We start from the raw sequence: 16,579 nt of genomic DNA, 5'->3' as shown, positions 1-16,579 counted from the left end.
GTATGCGTTTTCACCTATTCAATTGCTAATTTTATTGGTATTTCTCATGACTGCTTTTATTTTGATCTGAATTTTTGTTCTTTTGTATTCAAATTCCATTTTCATAAGTTAATTAATAAAAGAGCAGTGTACATTTTTGAAAACCAAAAAGAAACTGAAGGAGTAAGCGATCAAAGAGCGGAAAGTAGCCGAAAAAATGACAATGGGTGGTGAAACACCAACATCTTCTCTAATTTTTCCAGTATTGTTGAGGCCCATCATTGCAAAGGTTTGTGTGCTCGCCCAAATAGAGTGGAAGTAGGCCATGGCTTGAAGATTATTTAAACACCATTTAGCTGTGTTGCATTATTAAATTAATATTTTTGCTTGTAGTTGGAGCGTCGAGATGTTGGGGCAGCACAGTCTCTGCGTTCAGCCATAATGAAATGTGAGCAAAATAACCCAGGTTTATGTTATGATCTCGTGGCGGCCATTATACGTCGTGCTGAACTAAATGTTAATCTAAATGAAGCAGTGCTTCGCTTGCAAGGAAATATAGCCGAGTCGGATTGTAAGATGAATTGCAAACATAAAAATGTTTAGAAAATATTTCTATCATCATACTTACATTGCAGTACACGAATATCGTCTTACACGTACTGAAGAACCATTCCAAGAGCTAAACCGAAAATCGGTTGCTCTTAAAGTCATATTAAGTCGTATCCCCGAAGAGATAACCGATCGTAAAGCTTTCTTGGAGACCATTAAGTGCATATGAAATATAACTATGTAGTTGTAATAATTATAATTTTTCAAATTATGTTCATAGGGAAATTGCCAGCGCCATAAAAAAGCTACTGGATGTGGTTAATGAAATCGGATCCTTTATACCAGGAGTCACAGGCAAACAAGCGGTTGAGCAACGTAAAAAGGAGTTTGTAAAATATTCCAAAAAATTTAGCACAACGCTTAAGGAATATTTCAAAGAGGGACAGTGAGTATATTGGTAGATTTTTAATCAAAATTAATCATAATATTACAACAGACATTCTCATATATAAATATCTAGAAAGTAAATTCTAAAAATTATTTAAAGGTATGGAATTTTAATACTGTACTTAATGCTTATCGCATTTAATATGATATTTGAAAGTCTTATCAAAAAATTAATTGATGTCATTGCCATTTACAATAAGAAATTCGGACATACTACACTACTTGATTAGTCATGTTGTCATGAGAAATTACCAGATTCTATAAAAAGTTGAGTTATACATTTAATATTCATTAGAGTTTTGGAAAAATCATAGCATGATGAAGTACCGGGAATAGTAAATGTTTCTAAACGCCGTTTAAATTAGTAATTACGTTTTGTAAATTAATCCCACCCTCAACAAAAAAAAAATTATCCAAAATACCTTTTCCTTTATTTAATGATGTTTGATGGATTTCCTAAGTGATAGTAAGAAAATAACCTTATGATTATCACTTTGAGGTGTGTTGTTAGTTTTTTTTTCGCAGTGAAACGTTTAATGTAGCAATATTTAATATTGTGTGTCATTTTTTTTTAATTAAAACAAGCCTTTTTTCTTATTTCCAGATCGAATGCAGTATTCATAAGTGCACTTTATCTGATACGGCAAACGAATCAAATAATGTTGACAGTAAAAAGTAAATGCGAATAGAAAACTAAAATATACATTAGTGGAATTTATCTTTATTTCAGCAGCAAAAGTTATTTAAAGTAATCCATTATATAAATCAAAAACCTAATAAATTATTGATATAATATGGTATACGAATAAATTGAAAGAATAATTTGAACGCAATAAATGTATATACATACACACAAAAGTATTTAATTCCCTAACGAATACATAGTTTAATATACATATGTACATATATAAATATTAGAACTTTTGGTATTCGACTAATCGATTAACCGGATACTATTTGAATAATATTCAATAATCTTCGGTGTGCAGTATCCCGATAGTCGTAAGTCGTCGACTATTCGATTAACCGCTCACTTTCGACCATCCGGTTAACCGTTCGTTGTCAACTATATGAATAGTAAGCCTTCAGCTCCTACACATTTTTTCTACGTATATAAGCTTATAGAAACTTGATTCCTAACAATTTTCATTTATTCAAATAATCGCAGCAGAGTAACTATAGTCGCAGTAGAATAACTATTCAAGTAGTCGCTAAGTTACGACTAGTCCAATATTATTAATTGGTTAATTTTCATGCGAACGGTTACAAACCGGATATTAGAATAATCGGTTTCAGGCTATTCGAATAATTTTAATAGGCCTAATACATACATATGTACCCACATACTGATTTTCCAAAAATATTTTTTAACTAGGCAAATAATAAATCGTTATAATCGTAAACATATTACAGTTTGCATTCTATTAACCTCTTGTTGATTAATTTTATCAAATATAATATGTACATACATATGTACATATGTATATGTACATATTCCGCTCTCTTTCTGTTTTTACTGTGGTACTAGGAGCATGTGCTTAAAATACCTTTATCCACATAAAAAAGCACCTTGAGAGTAACAAACTGTCATAGTATTCAGGATACTTTTTCAGTTCAGTCTGAAATATGAAAGTTTTCAACTATGTTATTTCCGGATTAACAAAAAATTATATGAAATACACATTTTTACAAAAATACATGCTAGAATGTAGTAGTCAAAAAACCCCACATTCTACAGAGAAAAAATTAAGTAGTGAAGCTACTGTGTTGTATATTTGCGCTTAACTGTTTTCATTTAGACTCATATCTAATTCTTTCAAAAAGAAGAAAGTACGTTTTAAAAATTCAACTACTAAAATATGGTTTATAAAAATAATTAACTCAGTGAATTGCAGCTCATAAAATGCTAAGAGTTATCCATGATATTGTTTGTACATTCTGCGAGATTAACATTATGGTCAGAGAGTCAGTGTTACATACATGTACATAGTAGGGCATATGAGTTTTTGTCTAATGGGGGTGCCCTTAACTGTTAATATTACGAAAATAAAGCTTTTAAGAGTAGTAAGTACAGAGACAAAGGTATGTTGCTCTGTTATTGTATTGCTGCTGTTAACAAAAATCGATTCCTCGCACATAGAAGAAACGAGTCGAGTACCACATAATCACTACAGCATTGCGCTAGCAAGCAGAAAAGTTGTGGCAGTCGATTTTAGCTACTCGTTGCTGAAAGCCAAAACCAAAATCAACTCGACCGTTACGTACGAAGCACGAAAATCGAAAACCACCACTACCAAGCGACCGAGGATGATGACCCACTTTTCGGAATTTTCGCATTAAGAAATAGCAATCTTGATGTTAGGTTCAGAAAGAGTTTAGCGTTAAAACAAAAGTGTAAATATTTGTGTACATATAGAAAAGTGAAGCTTTATAATTAATATCAGTTTAATAAGCTAACATATAAAATAAAAGCAAATGAAGCGGAGGTGAAACGACAGAAGATGCAGTAGAGGAATACACATTGGAAAATCCGCAGGCAGAAAAATTCGCTCTATACTATAAAGTCACCCCTGAACTCCGCAATCCAGCGCAGCAGTAGGCGTAACAGCAAAAGATGTGGAGCGTCAATGGAGCACCAGCGGAGCGCTAGCAGAGGCTATACAGAAAACTGCTGGCACGAAGTTGTATAAAAATCGGTCACAATGTTGCTGCTTTCATGGTTGCGCGAGTGAAAATGTGCTAAAAATGTGCTTTCTGCGAAATATTGAATGAAATGGGCTAGAAGTGTAAAAAATTATGTAGTTAGAAAGAAAAGTATAGCAATTGCGTAAATGTATAATCTTTTATTTTGAAAATAAGTATCCGGCGATGTTGACGATTAACGTGGAAGAATAGAAACATGAGTTATAGCTCTGAATGAATAAATACATATATATACGTATTTAAAGAAGGTGTGAAAATTGTAAAACATATAATACATACATATATCTACATATATATGTATGTATCTGTATTTATACCCATTGAAATGCATTTATGAAAAATATCTATATTCCTCCGAAATGCAAATGTAAACGAGTAATCAGCACCATACAAATCCACGGAGTATAATAAAATAGCGAAAAAATTACATACATACATACATATGTACGTACATATGTTCTAATTTGGGGCACCACTCATTCGTGCATAATTATAATAAAGGAACAAATAATAATAATAATAGCAATACACATACATAATCGAAATACATATAAAAATATTATTGAATTTACGAAGTAGTTAAAATATCACTAATAAAAAGGCAACTTGCAAATAAACGTGCAACTATGTTAGGAGTGGGTGCGAAGGAGGGTTAAACTTTCCAACGCCGAAAAATCATATCGACACGCTAACGTGCAGGAAGTGGAAGTGAAGGGTCAGCAGGTGGCACATTTTAAAGAGGGACAAATACACACACATATACATCCACGCAAACGAGAGCGCAAGGAGCCGTGCAGCTGGATGATAAGCACGTAAGCGACGGTAAAGGCGTTCTACTTGATTGCGTTGACGTTCGCACGCTCACACACGCCAACACGCTCGCAGGCACATTTTATCATTGCAAGCGCTCGTACACCATCGGCTTCGCCTTTATAGTACTGGTTCATTGCCTGTCGGTTGACTGGCGAAATTTATTGTTGCTTGTTAAAGCAAATCGCATAAATGATTTCATACGACCAGCAACGGATGAAGCAACAACAAAAACATCAACCGAATTTACGGCAACAGCAAGAAGGTAACAAAATCACGGAGAACGTCAAAATCACCAAGAACAAAAGGACCAGCAATAACAACCACAACATATATAACTGAAGCAAAGCAAAACGTAACAACGGCAAAGTCGTAAAAATGTAAGTCCATTCACACATCAGCATATCAATGTTAAATTATAGCATTTATTGAAAATTACTCCTCTCCCCTCTATTGGACGTCGTGTTGCGGCGTACCGAACTCGCAACAAATTATTTAGTATTTTTTATTTGCTTTGTTACTGTGACAAATGTTGGGGTGCTTGTTGGCTTTTATAAAGTAGCGAGTGTTGCAAGCAAATTGTCCCCAACCCCTCGAATTATTAAATGAAAAAGCAAATTAGAAGAGAAAACCAAAAATTTAAACTTTGTGTTCATTCAAGGCAATAACTGTGTGCATATCTACCCTTGCGCCCATTCCTGTGCACAATTGAAAGCACATACATACATACATATGCATGACACATACTTGTATATATACAAGCGCATACTCACTTACATACATATGTATGTATGTAGAAGCATGAACGTTGTTATCTCTGACTTGCTCGTAAGACCGAAAGCTTGTAAATCGTTTTAGAGACACGATTACAACAAGGATTTTAGTTTTCCTTCTGACACAAAAGTGTTGGCTTTTTTCTCATTGAACGCATTGCAACTGTTTTGGCGTTCTCAACTCGCTGCTCTTGCGATACTCATACGCCAAGTGCTCTCCCTCCCACATCCAGTTAGTTGGTATCTGCTCTGTTAAGTTAACAGCTAAAAAGCGTGAGCATAAATGAGAATAGGAATAAGTGTGAGTGTAGCATGGTTGAGGGGGTGTTAAATAGTGGGCAAGTGAAGTGGGTTTCGAAACTACCCTCATATGAAAGCGTGACAGCGAGTTAAGCAGTTTATGTTGAACTAAGCGTTTATAGTGGCTCGCTTGTGTGGTTTTGTCTCTGGGTATTTTATCATGTCAAGATAGTGCTTCCGAGTGATTTAATTTGAGTTTTTAACTACTTTTATTATACTCGTTTACGCCGTTTTATAATTATTCAGTTTGAAATGCATTATGATTTTAATTATCAATTGGATGCAACTTGGTTATAAAGATTACAACTGTGTAAGATATAAAATACATTGAAGGAAATAATATTTCAGTACATTGGGTTTAAACTAGAGAGAGAGAGTACAAGTCGAACTAAATTATATTTCAAAAACAGACCATGCAGTATCGAGAATCGATGCAAGTAATATTCACAAATTATCTCAATGTTAAATTGTCGTTTTCAAGCTCGTCGCTGTCGTTTTGCATTAATCCTTACACCAAAAGATTACACTAATTCTGTCGCGCGTTGCGTTTGTGTTTATGCGTGGCATTGTATTAATAGAAAATATTTTTAATTTGAAGCTTTGTGCCGGCCTCACCAATGCCTTTATGCATAATTAGCTCTCAACCCTTCCAGCACACAATAGAGTAGATTAAGGAACATTTTCTGTTTGCATTTGGGCATAGGTGTACATATATATTTGTTTACATACATACATACATCAATGTTTAAAATAAATTCGGTGACCTATACATTTTGAGGGGAGCAGTGGAATATTTTACACCATGCCAATGAGTTCAAACAAATCCCGGTATTTTCCTTCAAATTTCGCCAAATAATTTCCATGTTTCTGAACTAAAAGCTACCCACTATCAACCGTTTGACGGCATCGTAAAGAAGCTCTGTTAATCTTTATATATAAAAAGTACGTGTCACGTTGTTTGCCCGCGATGGACTCCTAAACTACTGAACCGATTTTAGTAAAATTTAGCCCACTGTGTCCAGTTCAAACCAACTTAAAAGATAGGATAGTTAAGACAATTCATAAATAAAGAATACAGTAAAAGCTATCTTAAATGGACGCCCTATTAAGCGGAAATCTCCATTAACCATGGACATTGTTGATGTGTATTAAGTACAATCTATTAAGCGGATAACTTTATTAACTGGTCAGAAACGCTGGTAACCAGACATTGAGAAAACTGCCTTAAATTCGTTATTTTTCCAATGAAATTTATTTGTATGAACATATTCGAAATTTCCCCTCGAATACAATCCCTTGGATTCTTATACCGACAAAAACATTTCGCTTTTATTCGTAAATAAAATTTTCACTTTATTGAATAGTATAAAATGTATACCACAGCAACGCGTGGCCGGATCCCCTAGTAATATAATGAATTTGATTTTTGCTGATGTTAAATAGTATTCGGAAAGATCACTAAGTATTTGGGTTAAGTATCACTTAGCATATAACGGTATACCGTACTATTATCAATTTAATTATATGAGCTTTACACTGTTTCTTCCTTATTTTATTGTTGGTCCTACCAGTTAGTCTTCCGTTACCTCTTTTGCACATAGCATTGGTTATATACATTCATATGTATATTTATGTACAATTACCTCGCGAACCGCATCTGTCGAGAAATTAGGTTAATAGTTGTCTTTTACTCTACTATTTTTTATTCTAGTGCCAAAAGAGCGCTGAGCTAAATAGTCCTTTGCCCTTTAAAAGCTCGACTGTCAAGTAAATGTATGTGAGGTCATTCATTTTCTACGGTTGCATTGAAGTGTGAACAGTTTGTGGTTACACTTGCGGCAAAACCGACGTAAGCGCTAAGTATAAAATCTGTTCGATGTGAATAATCAAAAAGACTGCAAGTGTAATACTAACAGTAGTAACAATAGTATATATGTATGTACATATGTAGACACACTATCGCAGCAAATCATTCAATCCATTTCGCATTGTGTATTTCCACTCAGCCCTTTCTCTTCATTCCTAGATGTGAGTGTCCCCAGTTGGTGTGTATTCTATTACCCCTTACCCTCTTGACAATAGGAACTGTCAGATAGTTGAACGAATGACAACTAGAGGCGCTCAGCATGCACATCAACCACTCCGTATAATCGAAGAAATCAGTAAATAGTGGAATGGTGACAGTGCCAAGGCAAAAACGGTAGCCGGTGGTGTCGACGTCGACGGCAGCAACGTCAACTGAAGAGCAAGCAGATGATGAGAACTACATGCTTAATAGGTCACATTGTTGTTGATTTTTTTTGGAGCTGAAATGTGGATAAGATAAAGGGTGTAAGCAGACGCTTGGAGGGGCACATGGAATGGAATAAGCAAATAGGACAAGTAAAGGGAAAGCGGTAGTAAAAAGTCGGAAGGGAAGTATACGACGAGATAATCGCCATCTGAAGGTTTCATAAAAGTTTAACATTTAATTATATTTGTGATTGAATGACTTGAAGTAAGAGTTCACATACAAAGCAAAAAGTGGGTCAACATCTGGCGGAAAGAAATCATCCCTATAGGTATAATAATTTTGAATAGAAGACAGGCCAGAACAATTTGCTATCTTATGTACGTCACGTCTACGACCGGTGATTTCCATATGTATATGTTTCATGTGGCGGTTTTTCACGGCACATGGATCTCATACGTTTATCATTTGTATAATTTTTATATTTTATATATATTTTTTGTTTCTTTGCCAATTTTGTCAATGCTTGTTTATTCTTTGTTCTGAAATAAATTACCGAAACTTCATATTGCTCTTCCTGCAGGATACATACATTCGTAGGTGCTTCATTAAGAAGGAAGGTACCTTGAGAAATCTCTTCTAGTAATTTTTTCCAACTACACATCTCGCGTCCTTTCAAAAGTTTGCCGCGCTGTTTGCATTAACGTCCACATACGGAGCGTTGAGTGGATACAGTTAAACCGGCACGTACACAAGGCATTTCCTTTCAAAAGTTTGACAAAAGACAATGGCATAGAGCAGGGAGAAAAAACGGGAGAACCAAAAAAATATTATATAAGTGTAAAACATGAAAGGAAAACTGCTTAAAAATAATAAATTATGTAAACATGTGATGGCGGATATTTTGCTGCTGTGCTCATGGCATTTTAAGAATTGTGTCAATGAGCAGACAGGGCAGATCATAAGCCTCGTTTTAAGGTTTGGTTAATGTAATAGTCATTGAGGGAACTCTGTATTTATTATTAATTAGAATTAAATGATATATGAAAAATTTATTTCTAGATTATACTTCAATAGAGTTGTTTGCTTCAGCTTCGAACTCTTCTTTCCGCTCAAATCGTTTATCATAAACTGACAATATGGCAGTGATCTTTTCTCCAACCCAATTTGCAAACGTTTGTTGTAATCTTAAATCAATGTAGAGATCTTTCTTCTTTTGGCGCTGATTACACCCTCTACATTTCCAAAATTTTGCAAACCCCAAGGCTTATTTGGTCCACACTTTTACGAAGACAAAGTAAATTAATACTGAGAAGTAAATTAAACCACTACAGGACATTGAGTGATTGGTTCTAACAAATTTTCTTGGCCTCAAGATGAAGGGGTTCACAATGTTTTCCTAAAATTTGTAGTCAAAACATTAGATTTGGAAGAAAATATAATTATCTCATTCGTACAGTTTCCTACCATCGAAAAAGGCTTACTTTCGATGTTTGTTGGAAAGTTATTACAGAAAGGGTTCTTTATAGCCTTCCCTGCTTTTGGTGCTTTTCTGAACGTACTATTAATTAAAATTGTAATATTTGCACCAGAAATCTATTCATACATACCTGTCCACAGTCTAAATCAATATGTTTAAGCTTATTTAAAGCTGTTGAAGTATGAAAATTTATGAGGGGACCGTGTGCACTTATACAAAACATAAAGTATCTAGGGAGTACTCTATACTATACTGTCGTGAACGTCTAACGAAACCAGCAGGGCCGTAACCCCATCACCATATTTCAAACATTGGATTGTTTCTGATATCTAAGTATAGCCGACGTTGGCTTCGAGACGGGCACTTTGTGCTTGGCGCATGCAAGTGTGGCCAATACATTGCAGATGCGGCTGTTGCACTAGCAGGTCGTGGCTTGCACCGCTAATAGCAATTTTCCTGCTCGTTTTGTTTTCAATGTTGTTGTTGCTTTCGGTATCACATGGAGTAGTTGCTGAAGTTAATTTCGCTTGAACGCCCTCGGTGCGCTCGAGTGCAAGCAAAGCCACAGTCACAGTCAAGCACTGAGCTGTGATGTTCCTCCGTCTTCAGCTGGATATTATTGGCGTTATTTAGCTGAGCTGCGCAGCCCTGTTGACAGCTTTTACAGTGTTAAATTTGGTTTAATAATAAAAACCTCTGTTACTTATCAATTAAATGCGAAACATAGAACATGAGCTAAAAGTATACGTATTTTACCAAACACAGGTTATGAACTGCCTCCCACATCTTCCATTGTTATATTTACCTTCACCTGTACTTGGATGTGTTTGCGTATTATCTGCTTGAACTTCGTAGCAGTTTCACATGCCTCTTTTCAATCTAAAAGTTGGTTAATTTACAGGTTAAGCTATTTAGAGGGAACTAAATAAGCAGGTATCTGAATGCAGTACATATATTGTTTGTTTGCTAAATGTGTGTTATATCATATTATGGTTGAAATATCAAACAAATTGACATGGTACAAAGTCAACTGAATGTCGGAAATCCTTATTTTGGAAGTATTGACCCAATTTTACACGTTTACATTATTATGACTCCCTTAATTTCATTCTCATATCTAGTAAATTGACCTATATTTTCGGTAAAATATTTTCTTATAGTTATAGTGATAGTATAGAAGTTACGAGTATATAACAAATAGGTGGGGTTGAAGTTAAAACTTGACATAAAGATGAGAAAATATTAAACCCGACTGTACTAACTTTTCGGCAAAATCCCGTTTGGAGTTTTGAACATAATATTAATATGGCGGTTGACGTGTTTTTTTGTCTGCTTGCCCATTTTCTCCGTGTATCAAGAAATGTTAGATATATTCGCTGAGATTGGTTGATGCAGCTTTTGTGGCTTAGGATATACTACATTCATTAAATCTGTGAGAGAGCAAGAATGCGCCCCCCTGCTACGATGCCTAATCAAGAATTTTACCATTTTGTGGCTTAATCGTAGCACTTGCTATGGTATTTTATATATTTTACGAGTTCCTGAGGTCTTCAAAAGCCTGCCTGAGTCTGTCTGTCTTTGAAAATGTTTCAAAGGATCATATTTATAAGGTCATATCCCAAGCTTTATGGTAAATCTTCTCTTTATATTAAAAGTAAAGTGGAAATAACCGAATGACAATAATGCTGTCTGAAAATATTTAAAGCTTTTCTAACGCTTAATTATAGCACTTTTTAGTTAGTTTTAGTTTTAATTTAGTAAAAAATGGTTTTAAACAATAATGTATTAGTTTCTTGATAATATATAGCATTTACTATACGCTTTAAATAAAAATATTCTTTATTGCAATAATAATAACTGTAATGGTGTTGGTAAAAGTATAAAATGGTCGAGTAATTAACGTCCGGAATGCTGGATTAAATGCTAACCAATTAAGCAATTACACAAAAATAAGTCTATTAGGTCAAGATTAGACGGCTTGACAGCGAGGCTCCTTTATATTCGTATGTAGGAGTACTCGTATATTTGCTTGCGATTTCCACACAAAGAGGTGTTTCCATTACCCAAACTACCAAATATGTATGTATGTACCTTTTCAGTGCAGGAACTCACGCTTCCTTTGTAATACTTGCTTACATTTCTCTTACGTCACACGAACACCCCTATCGTTCCACTGAACATCACCATGGCTCAGAGACAGCTGTCACTTTTGATTAACTATCTCACCCACATTTCTTTTGATGTTTACTCATTTTGTTTTTGCGTTTTTTAGTTTCTGTTACTGTTATTTTTTACCCTCGTTGTATCTGCTGGCATGCGCATTTCTTACTCGTTGCAGTCGTCCCGAATAGAAGTAAGGTAAGCACAGTGAGAACTCAATATAATTTTAAGAGATTAAAATGGTCTCGTTTCAGAGATTGATTGTTAAAATGGGTGTACTATTTGGGTTGTCCTGTGCTGGAAAACTCTTTAGATTATTAATAAATTGTTTTAATTGATAAATCTAAGCGTTTGAATGAAGATTTAAATTAATTCATACCATTGTTTTGTCATTTCACCAAACTAACCTAAATAACTTTATAAAGCATGTTGTGGTTTAATGCAAATCTTTGCATCTTTGCCTTGGGTAAGCTCTACTGCTTATGCATATGTTCCATTAAAATATTATTTAATGGTAATTATTAAACCTTTAGTGACATGTGTACATATGTATGTGATTTCTCTTATTTCACATTGAAAATGTGCACTTGTCGCTCTTAGTTTCAACTATCACATTCTTTCGCTTCAATAAGGAGTTTTCATTGCTTTCGATTTTCTTTGATATTGCTGTTAATATACACCTTCAGTCTATTGAAAATAACTCGTTGCTGAAGCTAAATCTCTTCGCTTAATAAGTTAATGCTTCTATACCTTCGCTCGCATAACCTATGTATCTATATGCGCTCGTATTGCCCCTTTGTATAACTCTCGTCGTACTTATTCGTTACTCTTACTTGTATTTCACTCGTTCATGTATATAATTTAAAGGTACTCGCTGGGCTTGGGCTTTTCCTCAGTTATTCGTTCACAATTGTCACATTGCAGCAATATGTGTAAGCAGCAACTAGTGGCCAGAGGCGACTCTTTAGCTCGTGCGCTACTCGGCTGCATACGTTAAAACGTACGATTGTTTGCTTACACACACACACACACACACGCATCATATCAATACGTAAGCATGTTTGCATACGAATTTCTTTATATGTAAATACTGAAACACATAAATTTACGCAGAAATTCCTTTTGGTATTCGTATAAACAGAACGACGCTCGACTTCGTTGCTCTGACGTTGACGTTCGTTGATATTTGTGCATGTACACAAGTGTTTGTGCATTTGTGACTATGCGTGCGAATTTTCGTCATCATCTCGCGAGTGTTTGGCTGAGCAAGAAGACGTCGAAATTTGTTTATCGCATGGCATTCGCGTAATTTTTTCCCTTAGTGTAAAAAAATTAAAACCGTTACATCTTCAAAAAAGCACTTAGATCTATAAAGAACCGTGTACCAATTGAACGAAAGTAACAAGGAAGTGAACTTTTTGTAAATATATTACTACCAAACGCAGAAGGTAAATTGGCAAAGTTAAATTAAAACTAATAAGAAAAGTGTAAGTTGCAAATTATCCATAATGAAATGATTAACTTTCAAGATGTCAACTGCCTAAATAAGAAAACTTTAGTGTTGATGTTTTTGTCAGTTTATCAATGCAAATTTTTCGTGTGTGTATCTTGTGAATTCGTGACTGCTGCTTTCACACTGCTCGCTTCCTTTGCTGCAGCGGGACCATTTGTGCGCTTCAGTTTTTTTTCTGTTTGATTTTGTTACTGGTGTTTTGGGATGTAGGTGGCTGATTGCATGATTTAGCAAACCGTGTTTGCACCTTTACTGATTCATACATTTCCAATCTGTATGAGTATTGGTATCTGTATGCCACTGAGCAGATAATATTTTAATCGGTGTCTGTACTCACAACTACATTTGTATCAACGTATATGCATGTACATATGTGTTTGTGTTTGTTTTGAGGAATTGCCTGCGATTGTGTCTGTTAAGCGGCTGCATGAATGAATGCCTGCCATGACTGCGCGATGCAGCTGGTGTCTGATCGTGGTGCAGACAAGTAGAAGCACTAAATTAAAAGTAAAAATGTCAAGCTCTTCTCATTGATTTATCTTTCTTTGCCTCTAACTTCACTTCATTAGGCATCTTGAACCATCGACATGCATAAATATATGCGTATGTATTGGTGAAGTCGTGAGCATTCTTAACAGGCTAGAGTAAGTAGATGGTGAATGCATCGACCATGAATACTCCATCCTGGAATGCATATTAACACACCTACACCTATATACATATATGTAAATAATAGTGGGTGAATATGCACTTATAATTTTAATGCCAGCTCGTGTATCTGGCATTCGTTATGTGGAACTGTGGGTACATATCTGAGTATGCGTATTGGAAATGATATGACTTTTCTATCTATTTAGTCTTATTGAAATTCTACAAGAAGTCTCTTTAGTTATTACTGTACTCTAGACTGTAATAATTACTTCCGTTATGTGCCGAATCAGTGACAATTTTTTCCATATTATGACCTGTAGATTTTTGTTGATGATGCAGTTATCGCTCTATGTTATGTGACAGATTCGTCTATAGCGGAGTGATCACTGGAAGGGATATTGTTTTAGCCATTGTTGGTTCAAAGATCTAATATCACTTTGTAATTATCAGTTAACCGTATTTGACTTATATGTTAGTGATTTATAATAACCTAATGAAATTGAATTACATACTTTTGTTTAAAATTAACTACACTTTCATTCACTACATGACAACAACTTACTCACTCATTTCACGTATGTTTTTCAATAATAATCCCAAGAGCTTCTTTTTAAATTATTCAAACTCAAGCAAAAAACGAGTGAGCGCACACTTATGCGACAAACATAAGCAGAATGCGCTTTTGCTGCACATTTTAATTGGCCTTTCGTTAAACCAATGCATTGTGAAATAAATTGAATATAGAACCCAGCCGGAATTGGCACAATCAAGCAATCATAAAGTTCATAATTTCCATTTTATTACTCCTCGTAGTGTTGGTCCATACGAAGTCAAACAACAGCCATTTTACGCTTACGCTTGCCTTTATGGGAACAAATATGGAATCTCATTTAATTGCGCCACCGTCTAGACAAGCTAGCGCCGACCACGAATGTGTGAGTGTGTGTGTTTTTGCCAGTAGCGCGAGAGATATTGTGCGGAGCGTATGAGTGACCAATACAATAAGTGTGTAATTTTGCATGCTGGGCGTGTAAGTGACTAACCGGAGCGATGGAGTGTTGTCAACTGCCAACTGTTCACTGCGTATAAGCATGTAGTAGCCAAAAATATGCACATACTTTTATAAGGGCTGGTGTGTGGCATTTAAGTGTGTGCCTCGGCGTATGAGTGTTTGCTAGCAAAACAAAGTACGTTGCATATGTTACAATGTGAATGTGCGAGTGCTTTACGGGGTGCATGAACTATTTATATAATATTATTTACACACATTATTGCTTACAAACAACCAAGAATGAGAAAAATATCGAACAAAACACATTCATTCACAAATTTTGGTAGATATAAGGATGTGTACATGCCTGTACACTGTATCTATCGTGAGAATTTGCTTCCATGAAAATCCTATACGAGTAAAATGCGGTCTACAGGCCACCTAAATTCGTCTGGTGGTACTTCAATGAGTCAACACAGCAACTAGCAGTGAAGAAGGATGAAAAAGTAAAAACCTCATTTCTTTATTTCCTTAGACCGAGCATCATACATATATTCTAGCCATTTCTTTTTATACCCTGAACAGGGTATATTAAGTTTGTCACGAAGTTTGTAACACCCAGAAGGAATCGTCGGAGACCCTATAAAGTATATATGTATATAAATGATCAGCATGTTGAGCTGAGTCGATTTAGCCATGTCCGTCTGTCTGTCTGTCCGTCTGTCCGTCCGTCTGCCCGTATATATACGAACTAGTCCCTCAGTTTTTAAGATATCGTTTTGAAATTTTTCAAACGTCATTTTCTCTTCAAGAAGCGGCTCATTTGTCGGAACGGCCGATATCGGACCAGCTGTATAGCTGTCATACAAACTGAACGATCGGAATCAAATGCTTGTATGGAAAACTTTCACATTTTACAAGATATATTCACGAAATTTGGTATGTGTTATTTTCTAAGGCAACAATGTAATCTCCGAAGAAATTGTTCAGATCGGCTAACTATAACACATATCTGCCATACAAACTGAACGATCGGAATCAAGTTCTTGTATGGAAAACTTTCACATTTGACAATATATCTTCACCAAGTTTTGTATCGATTATTTTCTAAGGCAACAATGTAATCTCCGAAGAAATTGTTCAGATCGGTTAACTATAGCATATAGCTACCATACAAACTGTACACATAGTTACTAAAAGAAATGCAAATGTGAAGGGTATATTTGCTTCGGTGCAGCCGAAGTTAACGTTTTTTCTTGTTTAATCGTGTTCTTGCTACTTTACGCACTAAAACCATAACTTATTCGCTTTTATCTTCCAGCACATTATGCCAATCGACGCTGGAATAACTTTATTTCAGTTTCTGCTTTTTTCTCCCAATACATTACATATGTAGTGCCGCTTGTGTCTTGTTCCATCTCTCCATTTATATTGTATTGTCGCCCTTTCAGTCGCGAGCGATATCAAATGTGTAAGCAGAATAACTTGTCCCATCTCAAAGCTCTAAACTATTGCTTAAATTTTGTTTGGCTTTTAGATGGATTTTCACATCGCCAACATTGAGCAGGGTCATTGAATTTCGTTAGAGTACAGTAAATATATGTGGAGGTGTGATTTTGTTGTACTAGCGCTTTTTTCCGTACGTTATTTGCTATTCTTCAGCTTGAGTTTTGGTTTGGAGAATAATTGAGGTAGAGGGGTGGATAAAACTAATTATAATTTTTTGGGAGTAAAAGTTTAAGCGACTCGAGATTCATTCTTTCGTTATTGAGTTTTGTACAAGTTAAAAGGCTTAAAAAACATCATTTATTTTACAGATAAGGAGGATGTGCACCTTTAATATTTGAAAGAAAATAAGTCTTTATCTTGAGGTACAGTTCTTAAAAATATGTATTCTTGTTTTTATATTCTACATAGTTTAATAGTTTTGTTCACCTAACGGTTGTTTGTATCACAACAAAATAATCGAGTTAGATATAGGGTTATGTATGTA

At 35.1% G+C, this 16,579-nt stretch overlaps 2 protein-coding genes across 14 annotated transcripts in view; both read left to right on the top strand.

The window, feature by feature from the left end:
• Nucleotides 1–8: 8 nt before the first annotated feature.
• LOC126751461 (programmed cell death protein 10) lies at nucleotides 9–1,849 on the top strand. The gene is made up of 5 exons (XM_050461744.1): nucleotides 9–268; nucleotides 373–550; nucleotides 615–747; nucleotides 809–973; nucleotides 1,580–1,849. The coding sequence occupies exons 1-5, from the start codon at nucleotides 197–199 to the stop codon at nucleotides 1,662–1,664; spliced, it is 633 nt and encodes a 210-aa protein (XP_050317701.1). The 5' UTR covers nucleotides 9–196; the 3' UTR covers nucleotides 1,665–1,849.
• A 1,312-nt stretch (nucleotides 1,850–3,161) lies between these two features.
• LOC126751229 (RIMS-binding protein 2) overlaps nucleotides 3,162–16,579 on the top strand; it is a 50,041-nt gene continuing 36,623 nt past the window's right edge. For 10 of the 13 annotated variants that reach the window (XM_050461305.1, XM_050461296.1, XM_050461299.1 and 7 more), the window contains exon 1: nucleotides 3,164–4,868. The gene's annotated coding sequence lies outside the window, so the exon portion shown is untranslated. Of the gene's footprint in view, nucleotides 4,869–12,710; nucleotides 12,880–16,579 lie in introns of those variants that run through there. The other 3 variants (XM_050461304.1, XM_050461302.1, XM_050461293.1) reach the window with 2 other exon arrangements.

This window comes from Bactrocera neohumeralis, chromosome 2 (assembly GCF_024586455.1).
Source record: "Bactrocera neohumeralis isolate Rockhampton chromosome 2, APGP_CSIRO_Bneo_wtdbg2-racon-allhic-juicebox.fasta_v2, whole genome shotgun sequence".
Lineage (NCBI taxonomy): Eukaryota > Metazoa > Arthropoda > Insecta > Diptera > Tephritidae > Bactrocera > Bactrocera neohumeralis.
Note: the sequence above shows the minus strand (reverse complement) of the source record. Positions and strands in the feature narration are given on the sequence as shown.